Source organism: Podarcis cretensis, assembly GCF_951804945.1.
Source record: "Podarcis cretensis genome assembly, chromosome: 16".
NCBI lineage: Eukaryota > Metazoa > Chordata > Lepidosauria > Squamata > Lacertidae > Podarcis > Podarcis cretensis.
In genome coordinates this window covers 36397096-36411943 of record NC_137186.1, presented here as the reverse complement: position 1 = coordinate 36411943, position 14848 = coordinate 36397096, and the positions used below count along the sequence as shown (strand labels likewise).

General features: G+C 44.6%; 1 protein-coding gene across 2 annotated transcripts in view; it reads left to right on the top strand.

The window, feature by feature from the left end:
* Nucleotides 1-14848, top strand: part of ADGRD1 (adhesion G protein-coupled receptor D1) — a 275448-nt gene that overhangs the window by 173233 nt on the left and 87367 nt on the right. For both annotated transcript variants that reach the window (XM_079956568.1, XM_079956569.1), the window contains 2 exons: nt 569-672; nt 8767-8878. In XM_079956568.1, coding sequence (XP_079812694.1) covers nt 569-672; nt 8767-8878 — 216 coding nt within the window. The remainder of the gene's footprint in view (nt 1-568; nt 673-8766; nt 8879-14848) is intronic.

Sequence of the window (14848 nt, the reverse complement as noted above, 5' to 3'; positions counted from 1 at the left end):
ATGGGGTGTGGTCTCATCTCGCTTTCAGGCCGAGGGAGCCGGCGTTTGTCTACGGACAGCTTTCTGGCTAAATGATCCTCAAGATCCCAACTAACTCTATGATTCTATGATTCTAAGTGAAATTTCCTTGTGGTTTTTTTTTTTGGGGGGGGGGAGTTAGGGGAAAACTGTATTTGATTGCTTGCATTTGATTATATGTTGTTCTTATATTCAACTAATAAAATATTCAAAAACAAACAAACAAACCTAAATCCGGCCCTGGCCACAACCAAACATTTTGGCTCTAAGGTCTTGTGCATCAGGGCAAAACAGGTCGGGAGCGGGCGAAAATCAGTACTGTTTTCTGCAAATTCAGATGCTCTTGTTTATTGAGGGTGTTTGTTTATTTTTAAATCTCATTGTGTGGATATTTCTGCTTGTTTGATATGGCCTAGTTTTCTGAATGCCGCCCTGCTAATGTCATTATGATGTTTTTTCCTTTTGGCTAAAGCTGTTGATAAACTGTTTCTTGCTGGCCTAATCCAATTGATTAACAATAGGTGTCCTTTCTCTTTTCCCTGGCGCACAGCTCTCAGCGGGACACAAGGTGGCGCTGTCCTCCATCAGTTACATCGGCTGCTCCATCTCCATCTTCTGCCTGATGATCACATTGGTCACGTTTGCGGTTCTGTCGTGAGTAATTTTAACTTTTCTACCTGCTGAGCTGATATTGCCCTGTAAATATGGATCGTCAGATATATAGAGAGAGAAAGTGTGTGTATTCCATTTCAGACTTACTGGACTTGATGCTCTCAGGTGTTGAGAGTTTCATAAAAGGTTATTAATTTCTTAAACCTCTTTTAATTATATCCTGCATATATATTTGTAACACTTGGCTGGGTTTGGTCTAAATTACTTTAATTTCCTGAATCCGGGAAGCTATTTAGATGGCAAATTATTTCCTTGCAATCTATTCTTCGCTTATTTCTCCAGCCCATTCCTCTTTTTCAAAGGGGGGGGGGGGTTGAATGTGGCAGGAGGAATTAGAGAATTGTAGACTTGCAATTGATGCTTTTGAATTGTGGTGCTGGAGGAGACTCTTGAGAGTCCCATGGACTGCAAGAAGATCAAACCTCTCCATTCTGAAGGAAATCAGCCCTGAGTGCTCACTGGAAGGACAGATCATGAAGCTGAGGCTCCAATACTTTGGCCACCTCATGAGAAGAGAAGAGAAGACTCCCTGGAAAAGACCCTGATGTTGGGAAAGATTGAAGGCACAAGAAGAAGGGGAACACAGAGGATGAGATGGTTGGACAGTGTTCTCGAAGCTACCAGCATGAGTTATGGGATATGATATATGGGAGTGACGCGGTGGCCCACAGGATCTGTGCTGTCCCAAATGGTCCGCCTGCCGCCTCCCCCTCAGCTGTAGGGTGGTTGACTGTCAGGAGGCAGGCAGACTCCGCAGGGGCCCCATGGAGCATCCTGTGCTGGCTGGCCCCACCTCTGCAGGCGGCTGGCCCCGCCCCTGGGCACAGGGCATGCGCGCCATCCCAGGCACCAGATTGGCTTGCTCTGCTGCTGAGGCCTGTTTAACTAGCACTTGCAGACTGCACCTGAGCTATCTTGTGGAATCCATGGGTCCCATGCCAGTACAGTGGTACCTCGGGTTACAGACACTTCAGGTTACATACGCTTCAGGTTACAGACTCCGCTAACCCAGAAATAGTACCTTGGGTTAAGAACTTTGCTTCAGGATGAGAACAGAAATTGTGCTCCGGTGGCGCAGTGGAAGCAGGAGGCCCCATTAGCTAAAGTGTTAAGAACAGTTTAAGGTTAAGGTTAAGAATGGACCACCAGAACGAATTAAGTTCTTAACCCGAGGTACCACTGTACTTTTTTTTTTTTACTTTTTTTTTTTGTCTGTTCAGTAACCCACTCTTGGTAAAAGAAATATGGCCTTTATCTCCAAGTTCATATATGCTTGGATGTTCTGCAACCTTTTGGCTACCCAGCTGAACAGGAGCTCTGTGGGCCTGTTGAGAACTTCATTAATAATAATAATAATAATAATAATAATAATAATAATAATAATAATATTTATACACCCACCCATCTGGCTGGGTTTCCCTAGCCACTCTGGGCAGCTTCCAACAGAACAACTTCAAACATTAAAAACATCCATTCTAAAAGTCAGAAAGTTGTTTATTTCCTTGACATCTGATGGAAGGGCATTCCACAGGGCAGGCGCCACTATCGAGAAGGCCCTCTGCCTGGTTCCCTGTAACCTCACTTCACGCAGTGAGGGAACTGCCAGAAGGCCCTCAAAGCTGGACCTCAGTGTCTGAGTTGAATGATGTGGGTGGAGATGCTCCTTCAGGTATACTGGGCCAAGGCCATTTAGGGCTTTAATGATCAGCACCAACATTTTGAATTGTGCTTGGAAACATACTGGGAGCCAATGTAGGTCTTTCAAGACTGGTGTAATATGGTCTCGGCGGCCACTCCCTGTCACCAGTCTAGCTGCTGCATTCTGGATTAGTTGTAGTTTCTGGGTCACCTTCAAAGGTAGCCCCACGTACAGCGCATTTCAGTAGTCGAAACAGGAGATAACCAGAGCACGTGCCACTCTGGCAAGACTGTTGTCAGGCAGGTAGGGTCTCACCTGGCATACCAGATGGAGCTTGTAGACAGCTGCCCTGGACACAGAGTTGACCTGCACCTCCATGGACAGCTGTGAATCCAAAATGACTCCCAGGCTGCACACCTGGTCCTTCAGGGGCACAGTTGCCCCATTCAGGACCAGGGAGTCCCCCACACCTGCTCTCCCTCTGTCCCGCCAAAACAGTATTAAAGCTATTTAATGCGAGAGCATTGGGTGAATGTGCTCTGTTGGCCCATCAGCTTGCAATAAGCAAGACTTGTTGGGATTCAAGCGGAATCTCTCATGAAGGCACAGGCAAAGAAAGAAGCACTCATCCAAGGATCTGCCCTTAGCAGGAATCGTAATGTGATTTGGGGAGCTAGTGATAAACACTTTATTTCCATATTTATAGAAAAGACACCCCTATGTAGATAACAACACAAAACGGTAGTTATGAAGTGTCAAATTTGATATAAATATGGAAATACTGGGTGGGATTCTCTGCTCTGCTTACTTGAATTTAAACCTTGGCAGTTTTCCACAGAGTTACTCCTATTTTTCCATCAGAGGATGAAGCCTTAGGCTGTTAATTGTGCACTTATTTAGAGCAATTTGCCTCCAGAACAGTGGCATACATCGTAATAGGCATGAAAGGCTACTGCAAGAAAATGAAAATGAATGCATATTATCACAATCCTTTCTGTTTCGAATGACAATGTTAACAAACCTGCCTCTTGGTTATTCTTTCCCTTGATTGCGAAGCTCCTTGCGATCTTGATGATTGACAGGCAATTCCTACTGGTCAGGGCTATTTGTTGTTGGAAATTCAGCCAGCGCCAGCCAAACCTTTGCACAGAGTTTCATACAGAGTGTGAGGTCACCGGCACAGATTTCAAGGTGACGACACTTTCATTGTGTCCCACAACCTGCCCAGGTCTGGCTTGAAATGACTAGGTGACAATCTTCAGTCATTTCCCTCCCATTGAATGGGGTTGCTTTGATTTGTCCATTCCACACACCCTTCAGCAAAATGTTGAAATAAATAAACATGAACATATCAGAGTGCTATCAGTGCATAAACACAATTAAACACAATTAAAAACAGTACAAGTGATCATTAAAGTGATATATGTAAAATGAAATCATCATCATTGTTATCATCAAGAACTGCAAAGGCCTGTTGGACTGAAAAGGTCTTCAAAAGACAGCTCAAAGTCAAAAGCCAAGATGGCTGCCAAAGCTCTGCAGGAAGCGTGTCTCACAGCATGGGACCAATGTAAAAAATGCCCAACTCCTAGTGGTGGCCAGTTGGGCCATTGCAACATGGGGGCAAATAACAATGCTCCTCTGAAAGATCTCGGTGACAGAGCTGGCGTATAAGGCTTCAGGTTATCCTTAAGGAAGCCTGGACCTGAGCTGTCCAGGGATTTTTTTGGTAACCTGGCACAATAGCATATACATTGCCAGTATGCATGTTTTAGCAGTGGTGCCACCTGCCACCTTATCCCCATCAGCTATCTAGCCACTGCATTCTGCACTACCTGGAGCTTCTGGATCAGGCCCAAGGTCAGCCCTGCAGAGACCAGATGGCAGCAATCTAGTCTGTCTTGATACTGCTTTGCCTCAATTTCACAGGTCAATTTCATGAATGTTCTCCTGTTTCTCCACAGCTATAGGGCTGGGCAATATATCAAAAAATCTTCCAAAGCCAGTTTGAAGTCCATATCATGATATCAGTTTCATAATTGTTGACCTGGCCATATATTGTAAATCATGGTGTGTGAGTGCGTGTGCTATGCAAAAATCACAATGTGGGGAAAGCCATGAAGCCAGTCAATGCCTCTACATAGCTCCATCCTTATTTCAGACATTGTGATATATCAGTATATCACAATGTTTCTTGTTGTTGTTTGGTCATTTCGTTGTGTCCGACTCTTCATGACCCCATGGACCAGAGCATGCCAGGCATTCCTGTCTTCCACTGCCAACTGGAGTTTAGTCAAACTCATGTTGGTAGCTTCAAGAACACTGTCCAGCCATCTCGTCCTCTGTCGTCCCCTTCTCCTTGTGCCCTCCATCTTTCCCAACATCAGGGACTTTTCCAAGGAGTCTTCTCTTCTCATGAGGTGGCCAAAGTATTGGAGCCTCAGCTTCAGGATCTGTCCTTCCAGTGAGCACTCGGGGCTGATTTCCTTAAGAATGGATAGGTTTGATCTTCTTGCAGTCCATGGGATTCTCAAGAGTCTCCTCCAGCACCATAATGTTTAGATGGCGATATATCATGATGTGGAAATCATCCAGACATTGGGGGAGGGGGGGCAGGTGTTGTTCAGAGCCTACATTTAGAGAGGGATGGAGGGGCACTGGACATTCACACTATGGATGAATCGATTCCCTCATTCATTCCTTTAACATTTGGTGGGTTCCTTCTGCTATGGGTTTTGCTCTTTCTGAATTCTGCAAGAACAGATTAAAAAACAAAACAAACAAACCAACAAAATTGGAGCCTCAGATTCCAGTTCCTTAAGTTCAGTTGCATATTTCTCCCCTCTCTACATTATCACCACATGCTTCCACATTAATCAAGTGCTGCAAAAGAGCACACTTCCTGCAGTTGTACATATGATTGCATCAAGGGTATGAATGACTGCAGATATGAAAGAAAAAAAGTCTGCTCACGTTTAACAATAAGAAGAATCCGTCAGTCCAAGAATCCAACATTTTTAATACAGTAAGTCCATGTGTATAAACCGATATCCAAATGAGATTGCTGATTATAAGATACACATTCAAATGTCAGAAGGGCAGTGAGATTTTCACACCGTTGAGTAATGGATAATGGTTGATTAGTCTTCCAATCTTGAAGTACGAATTGCATGAGTAGTTGGCTGTGGAGGATTGTGGTAAGAATTCACCTCTACACCACCTTGTTTGTTACCCAGGTGAGGAACAACCACCTTTTGAATAAACCACAGAACCAAGGAAACTATTTTCAAGTCCAGCATCCAAATTTAGGAACCCAGCGCTTGTTATAGCTATTGCAATAGGACAGAGCTCACTCAACTCAACATGTCAGTTGAGAAGGTCTGCCCCAAGGCACTTCAGAACAAAAGCTTATATAGTAGTTCAAACAAAGAGTCATAAAACATCCCCACATATGTCAGGAAATGTTACAGGTCATGAAAAGTAAAACACCCATGGCTCCATACTGGTATCTTCAACCCCACAATCTCCTTGGAGTGGCCCTGATGTGCCCAGGCCATTTGATCATTTTAGGTCTTGGATGTCCAACATTGCCCTGGCAACCTAGACTTCAATGGGGGGGGGATAGAGCATCATAAAATTCTCTTCCAGGGTCTCAGATAGCTTCAAGGATAGCTGATTTACCCTCCGGTGCTAAAACATCCTGCTATTTGTACCACTTTCAGGGGTAGATAAGGAGAGATTGAATACAGCAAAGGAGGGAGAGGCTCGCAAATGCAGAACACACAAAGATCAAACCTAATACAGTACATTCTGAAAGGTTAAATGTAATTAAATTGAAACATTATTAAAATAATAAAAATATACATCTGGGGTCTCTAATTCTTATATCAGGATGACCCAAAGAACCTCTAGTAATTGCAAAGGCAGCCTGGCTGTTCCGAAATCTCCAAGCTCTCATTTTCAAGCTGTTTCCCTCCCTACTATGGTCAAACACCACATGTAGCAATGCATTCAAATGTTGTTGTTGTTGCTGCTGGCATCCATCTGTCTCAAGAGTCAATGGGGTGCACCTCTGGTGGCGAAGCCAAACAGTTGAGTTAGCAGCACAGAAGCGACCTCCTTAAGAAGCAAGACTGGGTGGTCCTGTATGGAGGTTCTGGGCTGTCCAGATGACAAGATCTCCTCTTGACCTCGCTGATGCGTTGCAAAGGAAAGCAGAACACCAGCTTGGCTGTGGGAGTTGCCGGAAGGAGGCATACAAGACAACAGCCAACTGTCTTAGGGACTCGACCCCAGATTTGTGTAGAGTTTACTCCTTAGCCCTTTCTTCTCCTGAAGTTATCCTGCAATGTAGAGGAGGCTTAGGATCAGAGACTTCCTTCTCCTAGGTGCACTACCTTCCCAGGTGGGCCAGCCCCATCTGCCCCTCACGTCCCTCTACAGCATGTGCAGAACCCGCCTTCTTGATCATTGGACCCACCCTTGGCCTCGTCCACTCAATCCACCAGAGTCTGTCGTTGCATGCAGGGAAGTCCCTAACTCAGTTGAAACTGTTTCCCGGGGTTTGGCTGCTATCGCACGCTGACAGCTTCCAGGAGCCACAGGTGAGAGCTGAGTGCAAGGTGAGGACCAAAGATGAACAAACTACCCCAGAAGGAACATGGAGTGCCCCCCACCAGAGGTCCTGTTGTTGTTGTTGTTTAGTCGTTTAGTTGTGTCCGACTCTTCATGACCCCATGGACCAGAGCACGCCAGGCATTCCTGTCTTCCACTGCCTCCTGCAGTGTGGTCAAACTCATGCTGGTAGCCTTGAGAACACTGTCCAACCATCTCGTCCTCTGTCGTCCCCTTCTCCTTGTGCCCTCCATCCTTCCCAACATCAGGGTCTTTTCCAGGGAGTCTTCTCTTCTCATGAGGTGGCCAAAGTATTGGAGCCTCAGCTTCACGATCTGTCCTTCCAGTGAGCACTCAGGGCTGATTTCCTTAAGAATGGATATGTTTGATCCATCCACCAGAGCTCCTACCCACCCCCTAACACTCCATACTCCTCATATATAATGAACATAACAAAAATATAAATATGATAAACATGAACACACACACACACAAAGAAATCTTGGTACAACTACTCATATATAGTTGGTTTTTCATTGCTGCTTTTCATGCTGTATTGATTGCTTTTGTTGAATCCAGAGGCAGATTGTGGTAAGGGAACAGATTAGGTGTTGAATTTTTTATTCTACTTTGTTGAACACCTGAAACTGCAACGATGCCTGCAGGTAGCTCCTGTCCACCAAGTGACTTAAAAATTAGTTGGTGCAAAGGGAGTTGACATTCTGAGACCTATGTAGCATTTGCTTTGACATGGTACCATCTCAATTAAAAAATAATTTTGTAGCTAGAGGGGTAGGTCTCATTAGGATGTGAGTGAGGCATGTCACACTCTGCTGTGGAACTGCTGCAAGGTCAGATCTGTGGAATGTAGCAGATGATTAGGTCCTGCTCTGTCTGATGACAGCAAGCATCCAGTTCTTTCCTTAGAACATTACCGCAGTTGCCTTCTGGTAGGCTGCATATTAAATTTATGTAACATCTATTAATGGACAGTTGTCATGGCTATCCAGTGCCGCTTGCCTCCTGAAATTACTGTTGGAGCACCATTTTTTTTTTAAAAAAAGCTTTCATTATGTGGGTCAAATTGTGAAAAGATGAAATATAGATCAGTAGTTCTCCATAGTTTCACAAGGAGCTGGCTTAATTTTTAGCCTCATTTGTGTGATACATGATGTTGAGCTGCCTCTGTCATGCTTACTTTTCAACCCACTTCAGGTTATAACCAGCAGTGGCTGGTGAACATTGCTATTGGTAGGGCAGAAAGCAGGGGAATAAACAGTAGGTGGCAGAGCCATCCAATTCTAGTTTTGTCCCTTTCCTCTTCTCCGCTTTCTACAAGGGGCAACACAGAGACTAAGGAAGAGGAAGCAGACATCCCGCTTCGCCCTTTGGGCTGGATGTGAGTAGGAAGGCAGGCAGGTGGGGGCTGGCTGAGGGCAGGAGATTGGTGGGGCCCATTCTCTGCAATGAACCAGCCTCCACTGCTTATGCTTTAATCTTCTGCCTGTGTTGATAGAATCATTACATGCCATAGCAAATCCAAATGGTGGAAGATAGAGATGTCACTCAGATAGCAATCCTATTTGTATATATTCAGGAACAAGTCTGACTTCATTCACTTGGGGATTATTCCCAAGAACATGTGCATATGATTGAAACCATAACGTACTATCCAGTCCTTTGGGTTGGTTTCACTGGGAAATCTTATCCGACACAGCTTAATCCTGAAAGACGGGTAAATTTAAGAAACAAATTCCTTTCAGTTGCATTGTTAACAAGCCGTTTCATCTCAGAATACTAATCAATTCCTTCCCTTCCCACAGCTCTGTCAGCACCATATGTAACCAACGCTACCACATCCACGCCAACCTGTCATTTGCCATCTTAGTGGCTCAGATCCTACTGCTTATAAGCTTCCAGTTCAATCCTGGGACGGTAAGTTTACAATGGGTGGGAATTGGCTGGCAAACGTGTTTCCTATAAAACCTATATATACAATTAAGTTTGCAATTATGTTGTCATTATCTTATTTTACCCCATTCATTTCAGTGCAAAGGGAATGCAAATCAAGTGGTGCGGAACGTAGTCAGTAAAGTATCGTTTGTGGACTGAAAGCAACAGCGACAGTGAATACTGATTGTATTGTATTGTATACTGGGTCGATTTCCATTCTGGACCTGAGATGAATAAAGCAAACACTGCCGTTTCCACTCCCATTTTTGTTTCCCACAGAACTCTCTGACATCCCTAAACACAGCAAATATTTAAAAGATAGCAACTGTACATTTTTAAAGCTGATTTGCCACAGTGGCTACCACAGCAATGAGGATGTGGCACCATAGTTCTTCTGCCATTTCAAAAAAGAGTTTTGTGTCCCCCCCCCCATTTCGCATTAGTTCTCCAGTCATCATGACAAATAGAACATGACAGGTGTGTGCACTTCCATTTTGGGCAGCATGTATCAGACAATAAAGTCATGCTTTAATCACAAGCAGGCCGTGGGCTGCTGCTTAAGTCCGTAATTAATACTATTAATAATCATAATCATGGGGCTTCATCTGAGAATCTCACAGCATTTGATGGGAACTGGATCTCTTCATCCAAATATAGCCTGCAGAAAAATAGACATATCAGACAGGAAATATAATCCCAAGGAGGTTTTCATGAGACAGTTCCATATGAAGTCTCAGCCTTGTCCCCCATTTTGCTCCTGCAGGAAGCGGTGATGGCCACCAACATGGATGGCTTTAAAAGAAGATTAGACAAATTCATGGAGGAGAAGGTCATCAATGGCTGCTAGCCATGATGGCTATGCTCTACCTCCATTGATGGAGGTTGTTCATGCTTCTGAATCCCAGTGTCAGGCTTGAGGAATTCTCTCTCTCCCCAATCCCCCACTGGCACCAAGAGGCAGGGAGGAAACAAGAAAGTTCTTATGCATGATTTATTCAGCCATCAGAGTAAAGATAAAGAATTCTGGTCATTCCCCATAATTGAGTTGCTCGCACTGAACTCCTCCACCTTCCCCCTCTAGCAACAGCATTTGCTTCTACGTCTTTGCTTCTTGTCTTTGCACTCTTTGTTCTTGCAAACACCATAACCATTGGTTATGCTGTCCAATGATGTGTCAGCTATAATAATAATAATAATAATTTAATATTTGTACCCCGCCCATCTGGCTGGGTTTCCCCAGCCCCTCTGGGCAGCTTCCAACAGAATATTACAATACAATAACCTATTAAACATTAAAAGCTTCCCTAAACAGGGCTGCCTTCAGATGTCTTCTAAAAGTCTGGTAGTTGTTTTTCTCTTTGACATCTGGTGGGAGGGCGTTCCACAGGGCGGGTGCCACTACCGAGAAGGCCCTCTGCCTGGTTCCCTGTAGCTTTGCTTCTCGCAGCGAGGGAACCGCCAGAAGGCCCTTGGCGCTGGACCTCAGCTAGCTGCTCTGCCTCCCCGTCTCCTTCTCCTAACAACGCATAACTCTGCTATTCTCCTGTCTCAGAGCTGCTATCTTGCTCAAGGCCCAGCTGTAATTTGAGATTGTCTCTCTACTCTCTGGAAGCTATAGGAGAAGGAGGTGGTGGTGATTTCCACCATTCCTGCTCCTCCCCCTCATCCTCTTCGGTCCAGTCCCTGACACCCAGTTGCTGGAAACCACAGGAGTGAAGTGTGTTCTTGTGCACAGATCCTGCTTGTGGGTTTTGCACAGGCATCTGGTTGGCTACTGTGAGAACAGGATGCTGGACAAGATATGTTATTGGCCTGAAACAGTAGGCTCTTTTTATGTTCTTATGTGGGGCAGGATCTTGAGAATGGTGCAAGAGAGAGAGAGCAAGGGCAAGGCAAAGGTGAAGGAAGGTGCAGGTGCAGAAAATCCTGGATAGTTCTGAAGGCAAGAAAGATGGCCAGGTCCAGGTTCTGCTAGATGTTCAGACCCCAGAGATATATTTCCATTTGCTGCCTAGGGGTCCGCTGCAAGCTAGAAGTGTATGCAGGTGTGCAAAATGAGAAACCTTCCCTTCTCTCCCTCTCTCACATTGCAATTGGGCAGAGATCCTAAGCAACATCCCTGCAGGAGGCAGATAAGGGTACCGTATTTTTTGCTCTATAAGACACACCAGACCACAAGACGCACCTAGTTTTTGGAGGAGGAAAACAAGAAAAAAAATATTCTGAATCTCAGAAGCCAGAACAGCAAGAGGGATAAAGCAGCAATCCCTCTTGCTGTTCTGGCTTCTGGGATAGCTGCGCAGCCTGCATTCGCTCCATAAGACGCACACACATTTCCCCTTACTTTTTAGGAAGGAAAAAGTGAGTCTTATAGAGCAAAAAATACGGTATATTGTGTGGTGGTAAACGTGAGAAGACAGAAGGGTTTACTTTTTAGAAGGGCAATCAAAACCTGGAGAGAGTGAAGCTGAGCAGAGAAAGATAGAACCAGAAAATACAAAAAAACAAAAACAAAAAAACAAAAACCAAGGCAAGGGAATATACAATGAAACCATCTTCAATAAATCAGCAAGACACTGTGTGTAACTCCAGAGGAGTAATTGAAGCTGGAAGAAAATAACATGAGTGTAGGGAGCAAGATCTGATTTGAATGAGCGGGGGAGAATTTCTTATTGTCATGGTTGCTGTCTTCATTTTTGTGTGTACACACACACACACACACACACACACAAACACACAGTGTAAGCACCATTCCAGTTGAAAAGTGTTGAGTTTTGACAGGTGGCAATTGTGTCTGGGTGGAGGGAGGAGAGACTTGATATAGTCGTAAAATTATGCATAGTGTGGAGAAAACAAATAGAGAGAAGGTTTTCTCATGCTCGCCAAACCCTAGAAATCTGGGTCACCCAAAGCACTGATGGGCAGTAGATTTATAGAATCCTAGAGCCAGAATTTGGACTAGGGGTGAAATTTCATTCTGTTCACATTTAAAGGCGAATCTACCAAATGCCCGTTTCCCCCCAAACAATAAGCAGGTTGCTGATTCAAGTTGCTTCGCAGGCTGGTGCTGCAGAAAAGAAAAGAAAAATCCCTCAAATGAAGAACAAAACAGCATTTGCTTCTACCTTGGCCAGAGGGTCTCTGCTCTTGCCTTCGAGGAAGCAGATAGACTTCACATAGCAGAAACAGATTCCAAATGGATTTTGAAAATAGGAAGGCGGTGTGTGGAGGCAACATTTCTCACACCTTGCCGTTCACAAAACATGTTCAAAAGGTTTTGTAGATGAGCAAAGAAAAGTGAGAGTTTGTTAGGGGAGTGACCAGCTGGCAGTAAAAAAACACACCACACATTGGTGGCAGAAACCAGCATTGCTTTCCAGTTCTGCAGCCTGTATATTGTTGCTAGCACTCCGCTCCTCTAACACAGCTTCAAACCTGTTGTGCTTTTGCAGTAAAGCAAAAAGAAAAACCAAATAACCTTTGTCTTGCTCTCTCAAATTGCAACTCCCACTGAGATCTCTGTGTAGCCAGCCTTGGAAGCCCGATTCGCCAAGTTTTCACTCATGATTTGAAACCGCAGTTCCGGTACAGAAGAAGTGGGTTCACATGGCTACCGCCCACAGGGGTTGGTGCTGTTTTTCTCCTTGTTCCTAGGGAATTCAGCGCAGGCTTTGCAGAGTAAGGGTAATTCTGCACATATTGCCAAATGCTTCCCTTGCTTGAAAATATAAATCTTGGTGGCAAGGAATGAATATGCCAGAAGTTCTTCTTTGGCTTGGATTTTAACTCAAGTTGAAGAATTAAAATGCTTCGTTTCTTTTACCTTCCCACACCTCACCAAGACTCATAATTTCCTCCTGGGAGTCTTTCTCCCTCACCTTCCAAACCCCAGGGGTGAGACTGTAAATCTAGCACCCCCAGTGCTGGGAAACATAGAAACTGGGTGGGTGGGAGAGGCTTGGAATGCTCACCATGCATTGGGTGGTTGGAGGAAGGGAGAAGACCCCACTGTGCCTTCACTGAAGTCATCAGGGGTTCTACAGAGGCAGATTTGGTCCAGAACTGGGCTCAAATTTAGGAACTGAGGGTGGGAATTCAATTCACTTCACATTAAAAGGCAAACCTACCTCATTCACACTTCCAGATCCAATATATGAACCAACACAGGGTCATCCTTTGAGATTTGCTCTCCTCTGAATTTTGTAATGCCTATTTCCCAAGCAAATGATGTATACAAAAATGCATATATTAGGGTAAAGTGTGCTTGCTTTCCTTTTGGATTTCTGCTTGGAGGAACTGGTGGGAGTCTGGGCTCCAAACTCTTAGAAATGCAGCCATTGCGTTCTTCTTCTTTTTTTAAAAGCCTAATTTCAACAAGGGCTTCAACAAGCCTTGCCTGAAGGGTTTTCCTCCAACTTTTCCTCTGGGTCTGGCATGCAGTGCTTGCAACCAGTGTAAGCAACTGAGATATGAAAACTAGGAACTAAATGGCATCTTAAACCTAGGTTATGGGCACAACAATGGAATATCTAGGCACTTTTTTATAACAAGAATACAAAGCTGAAAATGAATGAACTGCAGCTAAACTATTATGTTCCTTTTTGACGTGGTCTAGTCTTTTCCATGCCTACCCCTCCTAATTATCTGAAGAGGGTCTCTTCTCCAGTCTTCAGAGAGTAGCTGGAAGTGGGCAGGCAGAAAAAGGTCCTCCTTTCCTTCCACTCTGCAGTTTTAATCTGAAATCTTAGGCGCGGTACTGTGCCCAGAGCTCAGAAACTGCTCGCACTAATGAAATTCCCTGTCACAAAATGCGCCTAGAACAATGCGAGTTTTGAACACTGCTTGCAACAGGCAGAGTTGACTGCTCTATTGGTCAGGCAAGACCAGAAAATCACATCCTTTCTTGCATTTCATATTAATACCAGACTTGGCCAATTCCTAGTTTTTCTGAGCCTATAGACTGACTCCAGGCAATGGAAGCTGGTCCATTAAGGAAAATGGGGCACTGAGCCACCAACCTTGGTCTACTCTTGGCCAACCCCCACCTGCCTACCTTCTCAGATACAACCACTCCAGGGTGAGGGATCATGCAGCCTGTCAGCTTCGTACTCCTTAGTCTCACTGTTGCTCCTTCTAAAACTCAGCAGGCAGCAGCAGGAGGACAAAATGAGAATTAGCTGGCTCCGCTTGTCATTTGCTCTGCATCCACCATGTGGTGGACTTTCTGCTTTCAGCACTACCAGTATCAATGGATGTCAGGCTCCAGAGTGAGGAGACCCCCCAGTAAAGTGCCTGCTGGTAAGCCCCCTTCATGTTGTGAGTTCGGGTGACCCCACCTTGTGGCATCAGGGAACACTAGCAAAAGTGCTCTGATCAGTGTTATGAGCTGCCATTTTGATTTCCAACTCTTCTCCTGACTTGAGGACATTTTCCTCAAAAAAATCAGTGGTGCTGCAAGGGTCTCTCTCAGATCTGGTCGTTTGGTGCTGACCACTGCACCATTCTTATTTAAAGGGAAAGGACCGAGGATGGATAGATCAGCCTATTTTTGTCCTGTGTCATTATTACATGCTCCCAGAGGTCCATTCGCTTTTGGGTGGATTGGAAAACTGCACAAAACATTGCAATTAAATTATACTCATGTTATGTGAATTTTGTATACATATTTTGCTAAAACACACATCTTTGTACTTTCATATAAAATACCCATTTTTGAATGTCTTCTCCCAATAAAATATACATTTCTGTGGAACTGCGTAGCAAAATTCAGAGGATTGTGCCATCTGATTGATAGATGCTTTCCAATCCACACAAGAGAATTAGGCCCTTTCACTGCTGCTACATTCTGACCACAGCCCTGATTGACACAGGTGTTGAGTGGCAGGTTCACACTGTCTGAGGTAGTTCCACCCTCAGGGACTTCCTGGTTCAATTCTGAACACCTTTACAAAA